General features: G+C 44.9%; 1 protein-coding gene across 1 annotated transcript in view; it reads left to right on the top strand.

Annotated features, from left to right (window-relative positions):
* The first annotated feature begins 571 nt into the window (after window positions 1–571).
* The window catches only part of CADM2 (cell adhesion molecule 2), a 721,403-nt gene continuing 704,489 nt past the window's right edge, over window positions 572–17,485 (top strand). Inside the window, exon 1 of the mRNA XM_084843493.1 lies at window positions 572–1,197. Coding sequence (XP_084699619.1) covers window positions 1,137–1,197 — 61 coding nt within the window. The 5' untranslated portion in view covers window positions 572–1,136. The remainder of the gene's footprint in view (window positions 1,198–17,485) is intronic.

The following is a 17,485-nucleotide window of genomic DNA, read 5'->3' as shown; positions in this document are numbered from 1 at the left end:
TTCCCGATCGTCAATTCAAACAAACAACCCGCGGCCACTTTCAGAACCACCTTTGGACAGCGACTTCGCTCCTTCCGCACCTTTTATTCCTTTTCCAGGTCGCCCATTGGCCGGTAAGAAACGCCTGGGTGTATTTCTCATAGGCTCCAGTAAATGCCAGTCCAAAGTTGAGGCAGAGAGGGCGGGAACTGCAAGCAATAAGTCTCCTTCAAACACCGAGTCCCTCCTCAAACTCGCTCAACATCTTTCCTCTTGCGTCGGCGCCGCCCGTCGACAGGATGAAAGTCCAGGATACACCCTCTTCCATTCGAAAGCTGCAGCTGTCTGTCACGCTCTAGCCGTGAAAGGGGGAGGGCGCAAAAGAGAGCATGGCTGTGCGGCGGGGAGGGGAGGGGAGGGGCGGGGAGGGCGGCTAAGTCCCAGGGCGGGGCGGGGCCTGGCAAGTTGGAGGCGCGGCTATTGAGAAAGAGCGAAGCGTGGCTCGGAAGGGGGCGGGGACTCGTAGGGGAAAGGAGGGGGAGCGGAGCGGAGCGGAGCGGGGGGAGGAGGCGCGCGCGCGGAGATTGCCCTTGTGTCTAGAGCTGGCAAAGCGGCTCGTACAGCGGAGCAGTCTCCCCGCGAGCTGAGGTGAGAGCGCGCGCGCGTGCGAAGCAGCGGGAAGGCGAGGGCTGCAGCCGCCCGTCCGTCTCCTCCGTACCCAGACCGACCGGAGGAAGGGGGGGGGTGCGGGGAGGAGCGCTCTCTCGCGTTTCAAGGAAGAGGCAGCGACTCCTCGGAAGGCGGGAGCGGGGGTACCACCGTGCCCGCCCGAAGAAAGACGGGGTTGGGGGCCGAATTGTTTGGGAAGGGGAGGGGGAGCCGGCAGCCGCTCGCCCCCGTTGCATCCCCGCGCGACCCTGGTCCTCCTCTTCACCCCGCTGGATAGGCTGAGGGAGACACTGCGGCGGCGGCGGCGGAGGCGGCGGCGGCGGCTCTTGCTGGGGGGAGGACGAGCCCGGCGAGAAGAGGAGGAGGAGGACGAGGAGGAGGAAGAAGAAGAGGAGGAGGAGGAGGACGAGGACGAGGAAGCAGGGGTAGCAGCGGCAGCTGCAGGATTCTCTGCCTCGCGCCCCGCCAGCCCGAGGGAAACCCCCAGGATGCGGCTGAACCCGAGCGTCGTCTTGCGCTTATACAGCCTCTGCGGGATCCTCATACAAGGTAACACCCCCGCCCTGTCGCCCCCTCCTCCCCTTTGCCCCCCGCCCGCTCCCAACTTCGGGCTGTGATGTGCGTGCGTGCGAAGGCTGAGGTGGGGTAGCTGGAGGGCCGAAGAGGCGCCCTCCCCCTCCCCGTCGCCACTGCCTTGGGAGGACTCCTCCGCTGACCTTATTCCCACTCCTGTCGCCTCCTCCCTCTCCAGAGACTTGCCCCCAACCTGCCCCTCATTTGTCTGAGCATCTTGAATCTCTCCCTCCCCCCCGCCCCCGCCACCTGCCCGCCGCCCCTGTGCCTCATGTCTGGCTTCTCTAATCCTGGGCTTCCTTCTTTCTTTATCTCTTTCCTTCGCCTCCTCCTGGCTCCCCGTTCCCTTTTCCCTAATTCGTTCTATCCATCACCCTTCGGCGCCCTCTCTCTCTCCTCCTCCAGCACCACTTGTACAGCGCTTTCCATCCTCAAAGTGCTGCACAGACATTAATCCTTCCCTGCCCGCCCTTAATAGACCTTCCCTCGTGCCTTCCCCCCACCCGAGTCTTAGTTGCAGACCCCCCCCCCTCAACTCCTTGTAACCTTCCCGTTCAGCCGTGCTTTCACCCTCTTTCACCCCATCGAATATGCCCATAAAAGTGAGAAGGGGAATGCAGTGAGAAGAACAACATGTGCACTGCAACCCCATCCCAGGGGTGTAAAATGCTTTAACGCTGAGCACTGGTAAAGAGGAGGATAGAGAGACTATACATGTGTAGCTTACTGGGGAAGGAAGACTTAAAGATGAGCAAAGCTCGTTTTCCAAAACCTCTCCCTCCACCCCACCACATAACCTGCAATATGGAATGCATTCTTCTTACAGCCCCTTCCCAGTCTGAAATCTTTACCATGTATTATTTGTCCCCTTGTTTCTCTTCCTTATTTATGCACCAGTAGCACGAATACTGACCTCTCAAGTGAAATGTAACAATTGCAGTGGAGAAATATGTAGAAACTGGTGTCCTTATGCAAATCGATGGTTGTGGAAATATTTGGATGGAAGTAAGGAGCGGAAAGCAAGGCAGCAAATTTCCAGCTCCCAACACTATCTCCTTCACCCCTTGAAAATTGAATTAAATGGTGATGTGTATTAAGGAGCCAACAGAGAGACTCTGTCATTCCTGAGAGAATGTGGCTGTGGTGCTGGAATGTGCAATGAGGGTAATGGATGTGTGTGTGCGTGAGAATGTGTGTGTCTTTATGGCTGCAGTGTTTGAGTATGTGGTTGAGAGATGCTTTTCCTGCCCCTTTCTCATCCCTTTTCCCACAGCCTAGGGAATAATGAGGTGGCTAGATACCCAAACGTTTTGGGATGAAGGACTCTTGAGTGCTAACAATCGTCTAGATAGCTTTTGGAGGCTCTGAATGAGGTCAGGGAGCACCAGCAACTTCTCCATGTTTTCCTCAGGATGGTTGGTGTTTTCCCCTACCAGGATCACTGAGGGCAAAGAATTGTCTCCATCTCTCTGTATTTAGGGAATTCATAAAGAGCTAAGTGACCTTGTGGTATTTCTCCCCACCCTCACTCTTCAGCAGCAGCAATATAAAGTTTATTGTATTTCGTGCTTGCATGCACTTGCAGTATCATGCAATGAGGTCTCTGGGGAAGGCAGTGGAAGCTTTTCCTTCCCCCACCCCACATCCCCAAAAGCAGAAGTAACCTTTCAAGTGAGCCTGTGACTTGGCTGTATTTGGAAACCTGTATGCAGCCCCTGCTTCATCTTCTGAGGAAGTAGGGTGTTTAAAAAAAAAAAAAAAACACAGTGCTGAAAGGAGGTGGAATGATTGTGTTTGGTGACTGCAATGATTTTATATGGCTATTTGCTTTCCTTACTGATCTGTGTGAGCTGCTGGGAGTCATAGCACAAGGAGCGGCTTTGGTGCTGCTGTATTTATTTATTGGGGACTTTGGCAGGTGGCACATGTATGGGGTTGCCTCTCTTCTCATTACATTTACATGTGAACGGTCAGTTCTTTTTGCTGCAAAAGGAGGGGAAAGCTCGCTTTATTGATTTTCTCAGTATAATCGTGGTTGCTTCTTGTGAAGGAAAACCTGATATTTATAGGATGGAGTCAGCTGCATTCAGTGCATATTGTGTTTAACACTAAACTGCTAATTTAAAATTGTATCTGTCTGCCTGTCTAGATATGTGTATTTTTAAACACAGCAGTTCAATGACTGTGCCAGGAAAAAATTGCACCACTGCAGGCAGCATCAGGTAAAAGAAAAATGCCATGCAAGAGGTTGCTTTTTGGTATTGCTTGCATGGAGGTAATCAAGATGGGCCTTTCCAAATGGGAAGAACAACCCATTCCTTGTTATATCACCTAACTGGTACTTTTCCTACATTTTAAAATGTGTGGTATTTGGGGGTGGTGGGTGGTGGCAAACCTGCCAGTTTTATTTTCAGCAGCAATAACAGGTCAAGCATTCAATCTTACAATTCAGTCATTCTGGATGAGAAGGCTGCTTTATAAAACAGTTTCCTGATCTCCTCCCTTATAATTAAAAATTAAGTGAGTGAAAACTTCTGTATATGTAGAAGACTGAGTAGTGTGCCCTATTTTGAGCCTTTCTTTGTATAATGGGAATAAAACAATGATGGCAGAGGAAGTATATGCATATTGATAAGAAAAGTATACCTATAGTATACCTAGTAGATGCATACTGTTTAAATACTTCTTAAGTTCCCATTCATTCCATATATTCTCTTTATTTTGTCACTGGTTTGGCATTAATTGTAGGTTTCATATAGTGTATGAATGTACTAGGGGTGTTCTGCCAGCTTAATTTTCATTCCAAACTTTTCAACAGATCAGTTCAAAGTTCCTTTAGCCTGTCCTTCATGCATCCCAACCTCAGAGTCTGTTCTGCAGGATGTATCCTCTAGACATAGAAGCACACTACTTAAATCCATTCCAAACTCATGTTTTGAGGTAGATGGCTGCTAAAAAGGTTCACCCTTTTTCTTGAAGGAAATCTAAATCTTTTTAAATGTATGGCCATCTGGCTCCCAAATAACTTAAGCAGAGGTAGCTGTATTAATTTCAGTGGGCTTTTTGGATTAGTTTTTTTTTTTTTTAAAGTAATATGTAGTGGCCAGATTTTTATTTAGGCTTGAGAGTGTGTAATCAAGGAGGCCTATATAGAACAGTATGATGAGATAATGGATCTTCTGCATTTGCAAAGACTGAGCTTTTGTACAAAGTAGAAAAGTATCTATGTTAAAGGCCTTCCATGTCAGTTAATGATATTGGTACGGAGGACAAAACATTACTGTAAGATTTTGCTTAGTGAGGCTAGAAACAGTCTTTGTCTCTAGGTTTGAATATGACTGTGATGGCTAGTTGCAGCTACTACAGGCTGCTGTAAAAAATAGGGCTTCCTGATTATGTGTGAAGCCCCACCCACACAACCCAACTCAGCATTTTGTTATGTTTATTCACAATTATACTTAACTGTATTATTTTTACTAAATAAATTTGCAAAGCTAAAATTTTGGAATTGTTAGTTATTTTATCAGTTCTGCAGAATGAATTATAAGCTTATGCACAATCTAAAGCCAGTCATTAAATTAGTAATATACTTTTAAAAGCAGTGTATTGCATAATATGTGGTAATGAAATTGCAGCAGTAAATATATTTCACTGTACTTCATGAGTATAGAGGTGTTAGAAATTGTCCCAGAATTGTAGCTGCTGTAGCCCCCTGCTGTGTGATAATGCAAATGGCATCTAATGCTTTAATGTGCTGTGCTTTTGTGAAAATACTGGGTAGCGCTGTATTAGATGCAGAAACTGTTACTCAGCACTTCACAAGCGCTGAGTAAATATTTCATAGAGCAATTCCTACATCTCCTTGAGAAAAAGTGTGATTGAAGTGAAAATTCCAGTGAATGATTGTCAGTAGATGACTGACTAATACTGGGTTTGAGTTTGATTGTGATATGTCCTTTCAAAACATATTACTGATAAGTATGTGAATCAGAAACATGTTTTTTTTTTCTTAACATTAAGTAGAGACAATGAGTTGGTTTGAAGGCACTCTAGACATAATGTTGTGCTATAGAACCACAGTGTTGTGGTCATCGTGATCTTCTGACCTAGGCAATATTTAACTTATCTAGGAATATTTTAATCTGTTTCTAGTACTTCTGTCCTTTCTGTTAACTGTTCTGTCCATTTAATATCAAGAAAAAAATAAAAAAATATGCACATTTAAGGCAGCAGCTCCAGAAATGTCACGTTTTTTAATAAAAAAATGAAAATAATTTTACAAAGTGGTAATAAATGAACACACACACACCTTGCAACCAAATCTCTGCAAATTTACTTGGAAGTAAGTCCTACTGATTTCACAGGGAATTTCTAAGTAAATGTGGATAGGATTGAGGCCTTAGTGTAATTAGATGCAATGTCAAATTAGTTAACTTGAAGAATGTTAATTAGATTCAAATATATGTACATAGTGCAGATGGTACAGTGCTACCATTGATGTACAACTGAAGCAAATTCATAGGTGCAATCATATCTATAGGGTGTGGATTGTACCCATTATCATGTCTTTGAGGGATGCACATAAGTTAGTAATGGTTTTTCTATTGGAGATTTATGATTACTGTTGTTGTTGTTGTTGAGTTGTTCAGTCGTGTCCGACTCTTCGTGACCCCATGGACCATAGCACGCCAGGCCTTCCTGTCCTGCGCTCTCTCCCGGAGTGTGCTCAAGTTCATATTCATTGCATCGGTGATGCTATCTAGCCATCTCATCCTCTGCCATTACGTTCCATGGGGTTTTCTTAGCAAGAATACTGGAGTGGGTTGCCATTTCCTTCTCCAGTGAACCACATTTTGTCAGAACTCTCTGCCATGACCTGTCCGTCTTGGGTGGCCCTGCACAGCATAGCTTATGGCTTCACTGAGTTACGCAAGCCCCTTCACCACAACAAGGCAGTGATCCATGAAGGGGATGATTACTGTAGCTGGTCATTAAATAACATCACTTTCCTCTGTGTTTTTCTTTTCTGGTTGTTTTTGTGGTTACATTTCTTGATGTTTGCAGTTACTATTTTTGAATGTCTGCTTACATTACATGTTTTTTTCAGGCCAGACCTTTCATGAGGTCAGATGAAATTTTATTGGCCAAAGCATGTGCTTCTCACATCAGTTGAGCTGCACCTGTTTGCTTGAAGTGTGACTCTTGCCTTTATGGTATCTACACATCTGGGTGCATGTTTGTGTGTGTGTGTGTGTGTGTGTGTGTGTGTGTAATGCAAACATTTCATCAATTGTCTCACTCATTCTGGGATTTTTTTAACAAGTAATGTAGAAAGGAGGGGGGGAAGCATTTCTTACCATAATGGAAGCTGGCTATAATTGAGTTTGTTCGACTAATAAAAAGTTACAAAGCCTTAATGTTTTAAGTGTTGTTCTGATTGAAAATATAGTGTAAATAAGTTCTGAATCACTGAAATGTGACATGGTGTAAAAGAGATGCTTTAAGCATATGTGTCCCTTGTGGTATTGTTGTTAAATGTGATAAATGCGACCCTTTGTCACAAATGTGACCTCTCATTTTTTATGTTCTCTGAGTATAACAATGGGATTAGGTCCATGGAGTTGGTTGGCATTTCTGGGAGAGGGGATTTATTCAGATAAGATCCTTAAAGTATTTCCTGTTTGCAAGGATAGCTTCTGGCTCCTAGGGGCCCTTTAAGGACCATAGTCCATGGCTTCTCAAATGTTCCCACCAAAGACCTTTGATGTTGTCACTGGGCCACTGGTTCACTTTGTTGACTTGTGTAGGCTATGGCTATACTATGGTAATACCTGCGGCAATTATGCATGATTTGTATCATCACCTAAAACCACAGCTAATGAGCAATTTGAGAATCTTGTTTGTGTGACCTTGCCTAGCTCCATGATCTAGATCATCTCTTTCTGATATCCCTGATGGAAGGAAAGCATTATAGTAAGTTGATTCCGCTGCTGCCTCACCCATTGCTGGCCCTCTTAACCACCCTTCCCTAACATGGTGCCCTTCAGATGTTTTGGACAACAACTCCCATCAGCCCCAGTTAACATGGCCAATGGTGAGGAATCGTGGGAGTTGATGTTCAAAACATCTGGAGGGTATAAGGTAGGGAAACCTGCTCTAAAGTTATCCATAAAGCCTTTGGGGAAATGAGCTTGTAGCCCGCAAAGACAGGAATTGGCTAAAGGGTCTTGTCATTTTGCATCCTGTTGAGTAACAGATGTTGTTTTTAATAGTGCTTTATGACAAGAGCTGATGTGCATGTTGTCCTTTCATTGGAGCTAGACTGTCAGTTACATTAGTTTCTGTTTGACTCTCATAGGTGACCAGAGCAGTGGGAGCAAACGAAGATATTGCTGGTGTCCTGTGTCTTCAGCTCCCCTGGAAAGTATTGTTGAGCCAAGTATTTTACATGGCTTCTGTGGCAACCACAAAATGAGAATGGGGGACAAAAGCAAGCTTGGCCTTAAATTAGTAGGAGCTGTAAATCAACAGTAAGGAAAACTCATGTTTTCCATTCAGATGCATGTGCAGATAGATTTCTTTCTACACATGCATCTGAATGGAAAACATGAGTAAATTGTAATGTGGAAGATATGTGGACCATTAAGTAGCATGAATGTGTCTTAATATGTACACCTTGTGGCTGGCTCTTATATTTGTATGGCTAAGTGCCCTATATTCACATGGTAGAAAATGGTTGTGAAATTATAAGATAACATGTGATGGAGGTATTCCGCACTTATATCTGTACATTACTAAGCTTGAATTGTGATATCTGCAGCATTGTCTGCACTGATTGGCAGCTGCTCTCTTAGGCTGACATTTTTTTCATCACCTGCTACCTGATGCTTTTCATTGGAGATGCCAGATTGTGGGACCTTCTGCCAGCAAAGCATGTACACCACTGAGTTATGACCCCTCCCCATAGCTAAGAACCTTGTGTTTAATATCTAAGCAAATCTGAACAAAATCAGAGGCATTGCTCTCAGCTTTTTATCCCAGTTATGTATACAAATGCCTGTTTAGGCAAAACTATACAAAAGCCATCCTGCAACAGATTTTTTTAAGGCCCCAAGGAATGATGCAGTCTCTAAGATATCCCACAAGTCAAGAGCTCATGGGCACCCTTGAGTGTTGGTGTCAAGGGAACTATGCAGCTCCTTAGCTTGGATGGCTGCTTCAAGAAATGAGAAACTGCTGGCAGGACCATTGACAGAATGAACTAGAAAATCCCCAAGAGACATCAGGAAGCCATCTGAGTCCATATACCATCTGGTTGTAAGCGCTTTTGGACAGAAAAGTAGCCTGATCAAAGGGAGTCTGCCTTCAGCACAATTAAGTTTAGTGCATTAACCTAGTCCTCCTCTGGAGTCTTTTGTAGACTTCTTTTCATTGTTTAGGATATTGATGGAAAATATACTTTTTGTGGGCAGTTGCAAGGACACACAAAACCATAGGTTCTTTTCAAGAATTGAAAAAAATATATAAAAAAACTGTTTGGACTCACTCTTAAAAATGATAAAAGGTGTCCCCAACCAGTCGTGTTCGACTCTAGGGTGCGGTGCTCATCCCCGTTTCTAAGCCGAAGAGCCAGCGCTGTCCGAAGATGCTTCCGTGGTCATGTGGCCGGCATGACTGAACACCGAGGCGCACGGAACACTGTTACCTTTCCCCCCGAGGTGGTACCTATTTATCTACTTGCAATTTCTTGCTTTCGAACTGCTAGGTTGGCAGAAGCTGGGACTGAAGACGGGAGCTCACTCCGTCACGCAGCACTCGGGTCTCGAACTGCTGACCTTCCAGTCTGCAGTTCAGTGTCTTAACCACTAAGCCACCGCGGCCCCTTTAAAATGATAGGCCATATCTGAATCACACATGTGGACTTCTGCTCACACAACAGGATTCCCCTTCCACCCTTCCCCTCCCCTCCTCTGCACCCTTCCCTGTCTTCCAAATCCAGAATGTCACCCTCCAGAACAGATTGCATGCAGGGGGGAGGGGGAAACTGTTTGTTAGCCGTGTTCATTTCGCTAGTGGGTGGACACACTTGGATACAACCATAGCCAATATACTCTGCAAATAACTTTGATTCAAAGGTAGCAGTATTACTTATGATAGTATTGTTACTGTGTCTGGTTGGATTAGTAATTCATCAGTATTAGTAGGACTTAATACTGGAAAAAGTGTTTTCAAATGTTGCATACAACAGAATATCTTCAGATATTTGTTCAAATGGGATATCTGCCAAGCATATTATTCCTGTAACGTGGTGGGAAGGCCTTTGTAAAACATAACCTATGATGCCTCTTGTTTCTCATTTGCCCCAGTTTCCTTCCATCTTTTCCATCTAGGAAAACAAACAAGTGGAAAGAATTGAGGAGCTTCTTCCAGTTCATGCAAACCTTCTGTTTTTTGAAGTCCACAAAGTTCAAAGTGAAAGTTCAGTGTCTGAAACTATGTTTGTTTCCATCACTGATTACATAAGTAAACTTGAATTACACTATTGCTTTCAGTGATATATTATTTACTGTGATAGATATAAATCAAATAGAGAAATATGGATACTTGCTGGGCATAATAGCCTTGACAATATTATCAAGAACAGGATAAGCAGAAATCTGAATAAACAAGTATGCCTTCACATACTTTACACTGTTATGGAACCATGAAAAAGGAGTAAATTCAGATAAACAATGCTTGGATGATAGAGCAGTTTCTGTAACTTCTAATTAAAAAATGAATGTACTGTGTGGTATATCTAATGTGACCTCTCTTCAGCAATTTCAGTAATTTTTCTTATTCTCTTCCTCCAAATTTCATATACTTCTCTCTGTCTTCAATGAATTGCCCTGTTTTATCCAACAGTCTTTGTGAGCCTTAAGTCGTCTACTTGTACTTAGTAAAGCTCTCTGCCCCAGTAGCTTAAAAATGTCTGACAGCTCTGAGAAATTTTAAGGACAAATTACCTCACAGTGTCAGTTGCAGTACATGCTTAGGGATAAATATCTGAACAAATGGAAAATACCAAACTGACCTACATCTGCTGGATTATCATTGTGTTAGTGGACCTATTTCTATTCCTGCCATGTAATATGGAAAGGGACTGCACTCACTATTCCCTAACTAGAAAAAATTCAAACTAATTAGTTGGGAGTATAAGAAATCAGTGCCTAAATCAGATGTAAATTTATTTAAAGATTCATCTCATGTTGCACAACAAACATTTTTGTTCATAGTATTTTCATAGTATTATGGCAACTAGGACTAACGGATAAATAGTGTTCTGTCCTAGCCATTGAAATACAGTTTTTACAGGCTATAAGAGCAAAGTTAAAATAACTGAACAGAATATTAACAAATACGTGGTGAGTGCTGATAGCTGTGTAGCCAAAACAGAACACTGAGAACTAAGATGAAGGTATTGCTATACTCTGGGTAATCTAAGGTTTGCAGAAATGAAAAAGTATTATTTTTTTAAAAAAAGACTAAACTGGCAAACAACAAAACCCAAGAGCTCAAAAAGAACTGAGCATGTTCAGTAGCCATGAAATATTGAGTGTCACATGGGGAAAAACAGAAAACTGTGTTGGCGTGTGTGTGGAGAGGAGAGCCCTGAACAGAGGTAATGGCTAGCTGCAACCCAGAATAGGAACACTCCTGTTATGAGGGAGGATACACAGAAACATTTTGTTGCATGTCTTACTTGTACTAAATAAAAGGATTGAAAGTATACACACACACACACACACACAAATATATATATTCTATTTCTTAGTTGGTTGAAGCTGAGCATCCTATATGTAGGATAAGCCAGGGAACAGCAGAAGATTAAAGCAGGTCAGTTTGGCCTTAATCCCTGAAAGTTTCAAGCAATCATAGCCAGTCCCCAGCGGGCCCTTTATAGGGGAGTTGGGCAGTTGGTCTTCCCACATCATAGCATCAGAGATCTTATCCTTTTTATGTTAATCCAGCCCTATTTTTCTCAAAGTAGCGTGGTCCATACATTATTAATAGGTGTGGTCTTTTGGTGACACCTCACTGCAGCTGGGAAGTGGTGGATGATCCTTATGTTTTCAGCCTAACACATTATGTGGGGATCATAATAATGGGATGAGACTGACCTGAACTTGCAAAAGGGGAGTATATGCCCAGTAGAAGCTAAATAAAAAGCTTTGTAGATGTGTTTATCCTTCCATTTAAAAGAAATTCTTTAAAATGTTGCACTACACTGAAATCCTGTTGAACTTTGCATACTTAACCACTTTCCTATTAAAATTGCCACATAATTCTAGAGAAGTTCACCTGAATGAATTCTTCCTGGTTGTTAAAAAGTTAGTTTAAAATCTTTCTGTGTTTAAAAAAAAAAAAAAACTTTCAGTGCTTGGGCAGGAGAGAAGGCCAATGATTCCACTGTTGTGCTGTTATTGCTATTTGACTGGTTGATTAACAGTGCAGTCCTATGCATGTCTGTCTATTCAGATGTAAGTCTCAATAAGGTCAATGGACCCTACTTGCAGGTAATACCTATGGATTGCTACCTATGAATCATAATGTCAGCTGCTTGAGAACTCAGTGAGGGCTAATGAATGGATATACATTTTTGAATGAATGAATGTTGTTGTTGTTGTTGTTATTTGCTCTGAATTGCCTCAGAACAGGACTCAGGACTCCACGGGAGTAATTGTCTTTGTTACACTCCTCTCTCACAAGTATATAGATAGGTGTACACATACCCATTTCATTGGGTATAAGATGATGCAGGATCACACTGCAAACACTGAAGACCTGTATACTGGAATATTTGTACCTCCATTTTGGTTTGTAATAAAATTCTAATATGATAGTTGTTGTTTAAAAAAGGAGCTTCCTCCCTCTGTTCACTGCTCTTTCTGACACATTTTTCCTTTACTACTCATTACACTCCTCACAATCTCAGCACCAGTGGCGCTGAGCAAACAAACTTCCACTGTGTCCTTTTCTCTCCTTCCCAGTACCTCTCAGTATGAGAGTGTCTCTTGCACCACTTGGCTCAGGTTGGAAAGGCAGTGACAGCTCACACTCTGAGCAGTATGTAGTGCTGAGAAGTAACAGGAAGGGAGGAGGCAGAGGCTTATGTGATCAGCACTGGCTGATGGTGGCAAAGGAACTGAGAAGTGGAGCACACAGCTCAGTGTGTGTAAGGGCCTTCTGAGGGCAGGGGATTTATGATGCTCACCAGAAGGGATTTTGTTGTTGTTGTTCCAATTTTTAATGCTTTTAAATGTATGTCATTGTTGTTTTATTGACTGGATTTTCCCTTGTGCTACATTTTATTATTTTTAACCACGGAAACCTATGTTAAAGGACAGTACAGAAATCTGTTACTAAATATATAAATAAAGAAATGGTGGCTGTTTGCAGTTTGTGTATGTATGCGTATGCTTGTCCTGTATATGTATGGCTAAAATAAGCTGAATCATGTAATGAACAGTATGGGAATATTGTAAAGGACATCAGGATACTGCTAAAAATATATGTAAACCTATGTGTCTGGTATGATAGCAATAAGGTGCTAGAATAGAATTAGCAGGTAACACTAGTAACATTAGCATGTGTCACCCTCTGCACCATCGCTGCTATGCTTCTGTTTAGAATTTGGAATACCAATGTGCATTTCCTTCCTAAATCTGAACTTTGCAAGCCCATAGGGGGGAAACAGTTCAGAATAAAACAAACTTTCTTGTATATTGGAATTTACAGTAATTGGTGTAGCTGGAGTTGGCAGCATTACTGTGAGAGGTGCTCAGTCTGCCCCTTTGCTCCCTCTTCTGCCACAGACATGTGTGACTCTTGTTTTCCTGCTACGTTTTCTACTCTCCTCCATCATCAGCATGAAAAGTATCTATGCATAAGAATTATTACTGACCTCTTGAACTAGGACCGTGCATTGCTTTGGTGTTGAATCTGAATACCGAAGCGAATCGGGGTGCTCTGGGGGTGCCTCTCAGTGAGATCCAAAGTGGATCAAAACAGCACTGAGGCACTCCAAAGTGAAGTGGGTCACTGCTGCAGTGCCTTGGTTTGCCTCGGAGATTCAGAGCTGATGCCTTCTGAAGCCCAGACAACCTGTCTCTAAATGTATCAACTTGTGAAAGATCAGGGAGTGGGAGAGGAGGAGGGAGGGGGAAGGGGAGAGGAGGACGAGGGAGTGAGCTTTGGTGAATGGCAACTGTAGTTGCCAAATTAGGGCTGAACTTAACCCAACTGTCTCCAATTGGTGACAGTGGTGGAGGAGCCTGGGATACTGTATATATTGGAGAAAGCCTGTGTTTGTTTCGTTGCAAGAGAGAGACTTGTTCGGTGGTGGTTACAGCTGTTAGAGTTGGTTAGTTAGTTGGCTAGATCTGTGGGATGTGTGTGTGTTATTGCAGCATTGTTCTTCGTATTCTTTCCCACCCAGCCCTTTTCAATTCAACTATTCCCTTTCTTTCTTTTCTAGATTGCTTATTTAAAAAAACAAACCAAAACAGTACTTTTGTAGTTCAGTTTCCTCCTTTTGCCTTGTTCTTTGCCCCTCCCGGCCGCCCTTCTGAATTATTCAACCATTCTTATTTGTTTTCTCTTTCTTTCTAGATTCTTTGTTATAAGAAAAAAAAATGATGTGTGTGTACAGTCCCCTAACTTATTGGTGTTGGGGGACTTCAACGTACATTCAGAGGCCGTCCTCATAGGGGCATCTTGGGATTTCATGGAGACCATGGCTTCCTGGGAGCTGCACTCTATTCCAACTGGGCTCACCCATGTAGCCAGTCATGCGCTAGTCCATGTGTTTGTTTCTGGACAAGCAGGGAGTGATCTGGAAGTCAGGGGTATATCCACCCCCCCCCCCGGTCAGATCACTGTCTGGTGACATTGGACTTCTCGGTTCCACAACCCCTCTGCAGGGGTGGAGGACCCATTAAAATGGTCCACCCCAGGCATCTTATGGATCCAAATGGATTCCTGAACATGCTTGGGGATTCTTTGGAGCATGCAAATGGCCACTCGGTCGAGACCCTGGGGGGTGGGTGGAATGTTGCAATCACTGGGGCATTAGATTGGGTGGCTCTGAAATGCCCTGTCCCCTGAACAGGGCTCGGACTGCACCATGGTTCAATCCGCGGTTACAAGCTCTGAAACAGGAGGTGAGACAGCTAGAGCACCAGTGGTGGAAGTCTTGCTCCAAAGACAATCAGACATGGGCTAGAGCTGTATCTTCAGCCTATCACGTGGTGGTGAAGGCAACAAAAAAGGAATATTATGCTGCCTCTATCGCGTCCGCAGAGTGCTGTCCCAGGAGGCTGTTCCAAGTAGTCCAGAGCCTGATCGGTCCAGTTGCTCCAGAACCGCTGGAGCATTCTAAGGCCTCCTGTGAGGCCTTGGCAAGGCACTTTGCGGATAAAATTGGTTAGATAAGGAGTGCTCTTCCATGCGCTCTGGATACAGTTAGCGAGCAAGAGGTGGTCTTTGGCAAACCAGTTTTGTGGGATCGGTTCCAGTTTCTTCCTTCTGATGAAGTGGACAAGGTGCTTTCATCTGTAAAGCTGACCACCTGCTTACTTGACCCCTGCCCATCTTGGCTCATTATGAGCTGCAGAGAGAGGCTGGGTGAGGGGATCAGGGTGGTGGTGAACGCCTCCCTTGCGGAGGGAGTGATGTCATCAACTCTCAAGGAGGCAGTGATAAGATGGCTTTTAAAAAAGCCCTCCTTGGATCCCCAAGTTTTGAACAACTTTCGCCCAGTTTCGAATCCACCATTTTTGAGCAAGATGATTGAGCGGGTGGTGGCGATGCAGTTGAAGGCACACCTGGAAGAAGCCGATTATCTAGATCCATTTCAGTCAGGCTTCAGGCCTGGGCATGGGTAGGGATGTACGAAAAGGACTTACCTTGTCCCGCAGCTTGCTTCGCGGTGGGGGGGAGGCGCTTCGCTTCTCCCCCTGAAGTTCAGGCGAGGGGGGGGAGGCGCCCCGCCTCGCCCGGCCAAAATTCAGGCCGGGGGGGGAGGCGCCCTGCCTTGCCCGGCCGAAATTTAGGCCGGGGAGAAGCGCCCCGTCTCCCTGGCCGCGAAAGAAAAAATGAAAAAACAAACAAACCCCGTGATAGGCTACGTAACGATTAACGTAGCCTATCAAGGCTAGATTTCCAAAGTCAGCTGTGATAGGCTACGTTAATCGTCACGTAGCCTATCACGGGTGACTTTGGGGGAAAAAAAAGTGCGTACGCAAATGGCGGCGGCCCATGGGCGCCGCCATTTACGTTCCTTATTTTGGCACGTCTAGTCTACGTAAACATTTATGTAGACTACGGCGAAAATAAGGGAACGCTGTTTGCGTTGCCCTTATTTTCGCTGTAGTCTACGTAAAGATTTACGTAGACTAGATGTGCTAAAATAAGGAACGCAAATGGTGGCACCCATGGGCGCCGCCATTTGTGTTCCTTATTTTGGTATGTCTAGTCTTCGTAAACATTTATGTAGACTATGGTGAAAATAAGGGAACGCTGTTTGCGTTGCCCTTATTTTCGCTGTAGTCTACGTAAATCTTTATGTAGACTAGACGTGCCAAAATAAGGAACACAAATGGTGGCACCCATGGGCGCCGCCATTTGCGTTCCTTATTTTGGCACGTCTAGTCTACGTAAACATTTATGTAGACTACGGCGAAAATAAGGGAACGCTGTTTGCGTTGCCCTTATTTTCGCTGTAGTCTACGTAAAGATTTACGTAGACTAGATGTGCTAAAATAAGGAACGCAAATGGTGGCACCCATGGGCGCCGCCATTTGTGTTCCTTATTTTGGTATGTCTAGTCTTCGTAAACATTTATGTAGACTATGGTGAAAATAAGGGAACGCTGTTTGCGTTGCCCTTATTTTCGCTGTAGTCTACGTAAATCTTTATGTAGACTAGACGTGCCAAAATAAGGAACACAAATGGTGGCACCCATGGGCGCCGCCATTTGTGTTCCTTAGTTTGGTATGTCTAGTCTACGTAAACATTTATGTAGACTACGGCGAAAATAAGGGAACGCTGTTTGCGTTGCCCTTATTTTCGCTGTAGTCTACGTAAATCTTTACGTAGACTAGACGTGCCAAAATAAGGAACACAAATGGTGGCACCCATGGGCCGCCGCCATTTGTGTACACGCTTTTTTTTTTCCCCCAAAGTCACCTGTGATAGGCTACGTGACGATTAACGTAGCCTATCACGGCTGACTTTGGAAATCTAGCCGTGATAGGCTACGTAAATTGTCACATAGCCTATCATGGGTGTGTGTGTGTGTGTTTTTACTTTTTTATTTTGTAATGGCGGTGGCGGCAGCCAGTCGGGAGACCGGCCGCCGCCCCCGCCCCCAATGAACCGCCGCCGAACCGCCGCCGGGACCCGCCGCCGAGAGGGACATTCGCACGAGGTAAGTCCCATCCCGGGGGAGGGGCCGGGGGGCCGGCGGAGAATTTCCCCAACACTTTCGGGGGGGCGAATGCCTCGGCGCTCAGCCTCCCGAAGATTCGTGGAGAAATTCTCTGCCATCCCTAGGCAAGGGACAGAAATGGCCTTGGTCGCCTTGGTGGATGATATGAGGAGGGCTTTGGATAGGGGTGAATGCTCCTTCCTTGTTCTCCTCGACCTCTCAGTGGCTTTTGACACCATTGACCACGGTATCCTTCTGGACCACCTGGAGGGGTTGGGCATTGGAGACACCATATTGTGGTGGTTCCGGTCCTTCATCTCTGGCAGGCACCAGAGGGTAGCACTGGGAGAGGAGGTTTCGGACCCATGGACACTCACTTGTGGGGTGCCACAGGATTCCATCCTTTCCCCGATGCTCTTTAACATCTATGTGAAGCCGCTGGGGGCTATCATGAGGAGGGTTGGGTTACGGTGTCATCAATATGCAGATGACACACAGCTCTACCTCTCGTTCAAATCTTCACCAAGGTTGGCTGTAGAATCCCTGTCCAAATGTCTGGGGACCATGAGTAGCTGGATGGGGAGGAATAAGCTGAAGCTGAACCCTGACAAGACCGAGGTACTTTTGGTGGGAGGCAAGAGGAGGTTGGGGGATGTTGAATGGGATACAGCTACCCTTGAAAGACCAGGTCCACAGCCTGTGGGTCATCTTAGACTCCCAGCTGTCCATGGAGGCTCAGGTGTCAGCTGTGAGCCGGACAGCGCTGTACCAACCCCATCTGATACAGTGGCTGCC

The sequence above is a fragment of the Heloderma suspectum genome, chromosome 3, assembly GCF_057233095.1.
Source record: "Heloderma suspectum isolate Gila_16-S chromosome 3, 16-S_ref, whole genome shotgun sequence".
Classification (NCBI taxonomy): Eukaryota; Metazoa; Chordata; class Lepidosauria; order Squamata; family Helodermatidae; genus Heloderma; species Heloderma suspectum.
Note: the sequence above shows the minus strand (reverse complement) of the source record. Positions and strands in the feature narration are given on the sequence as shown.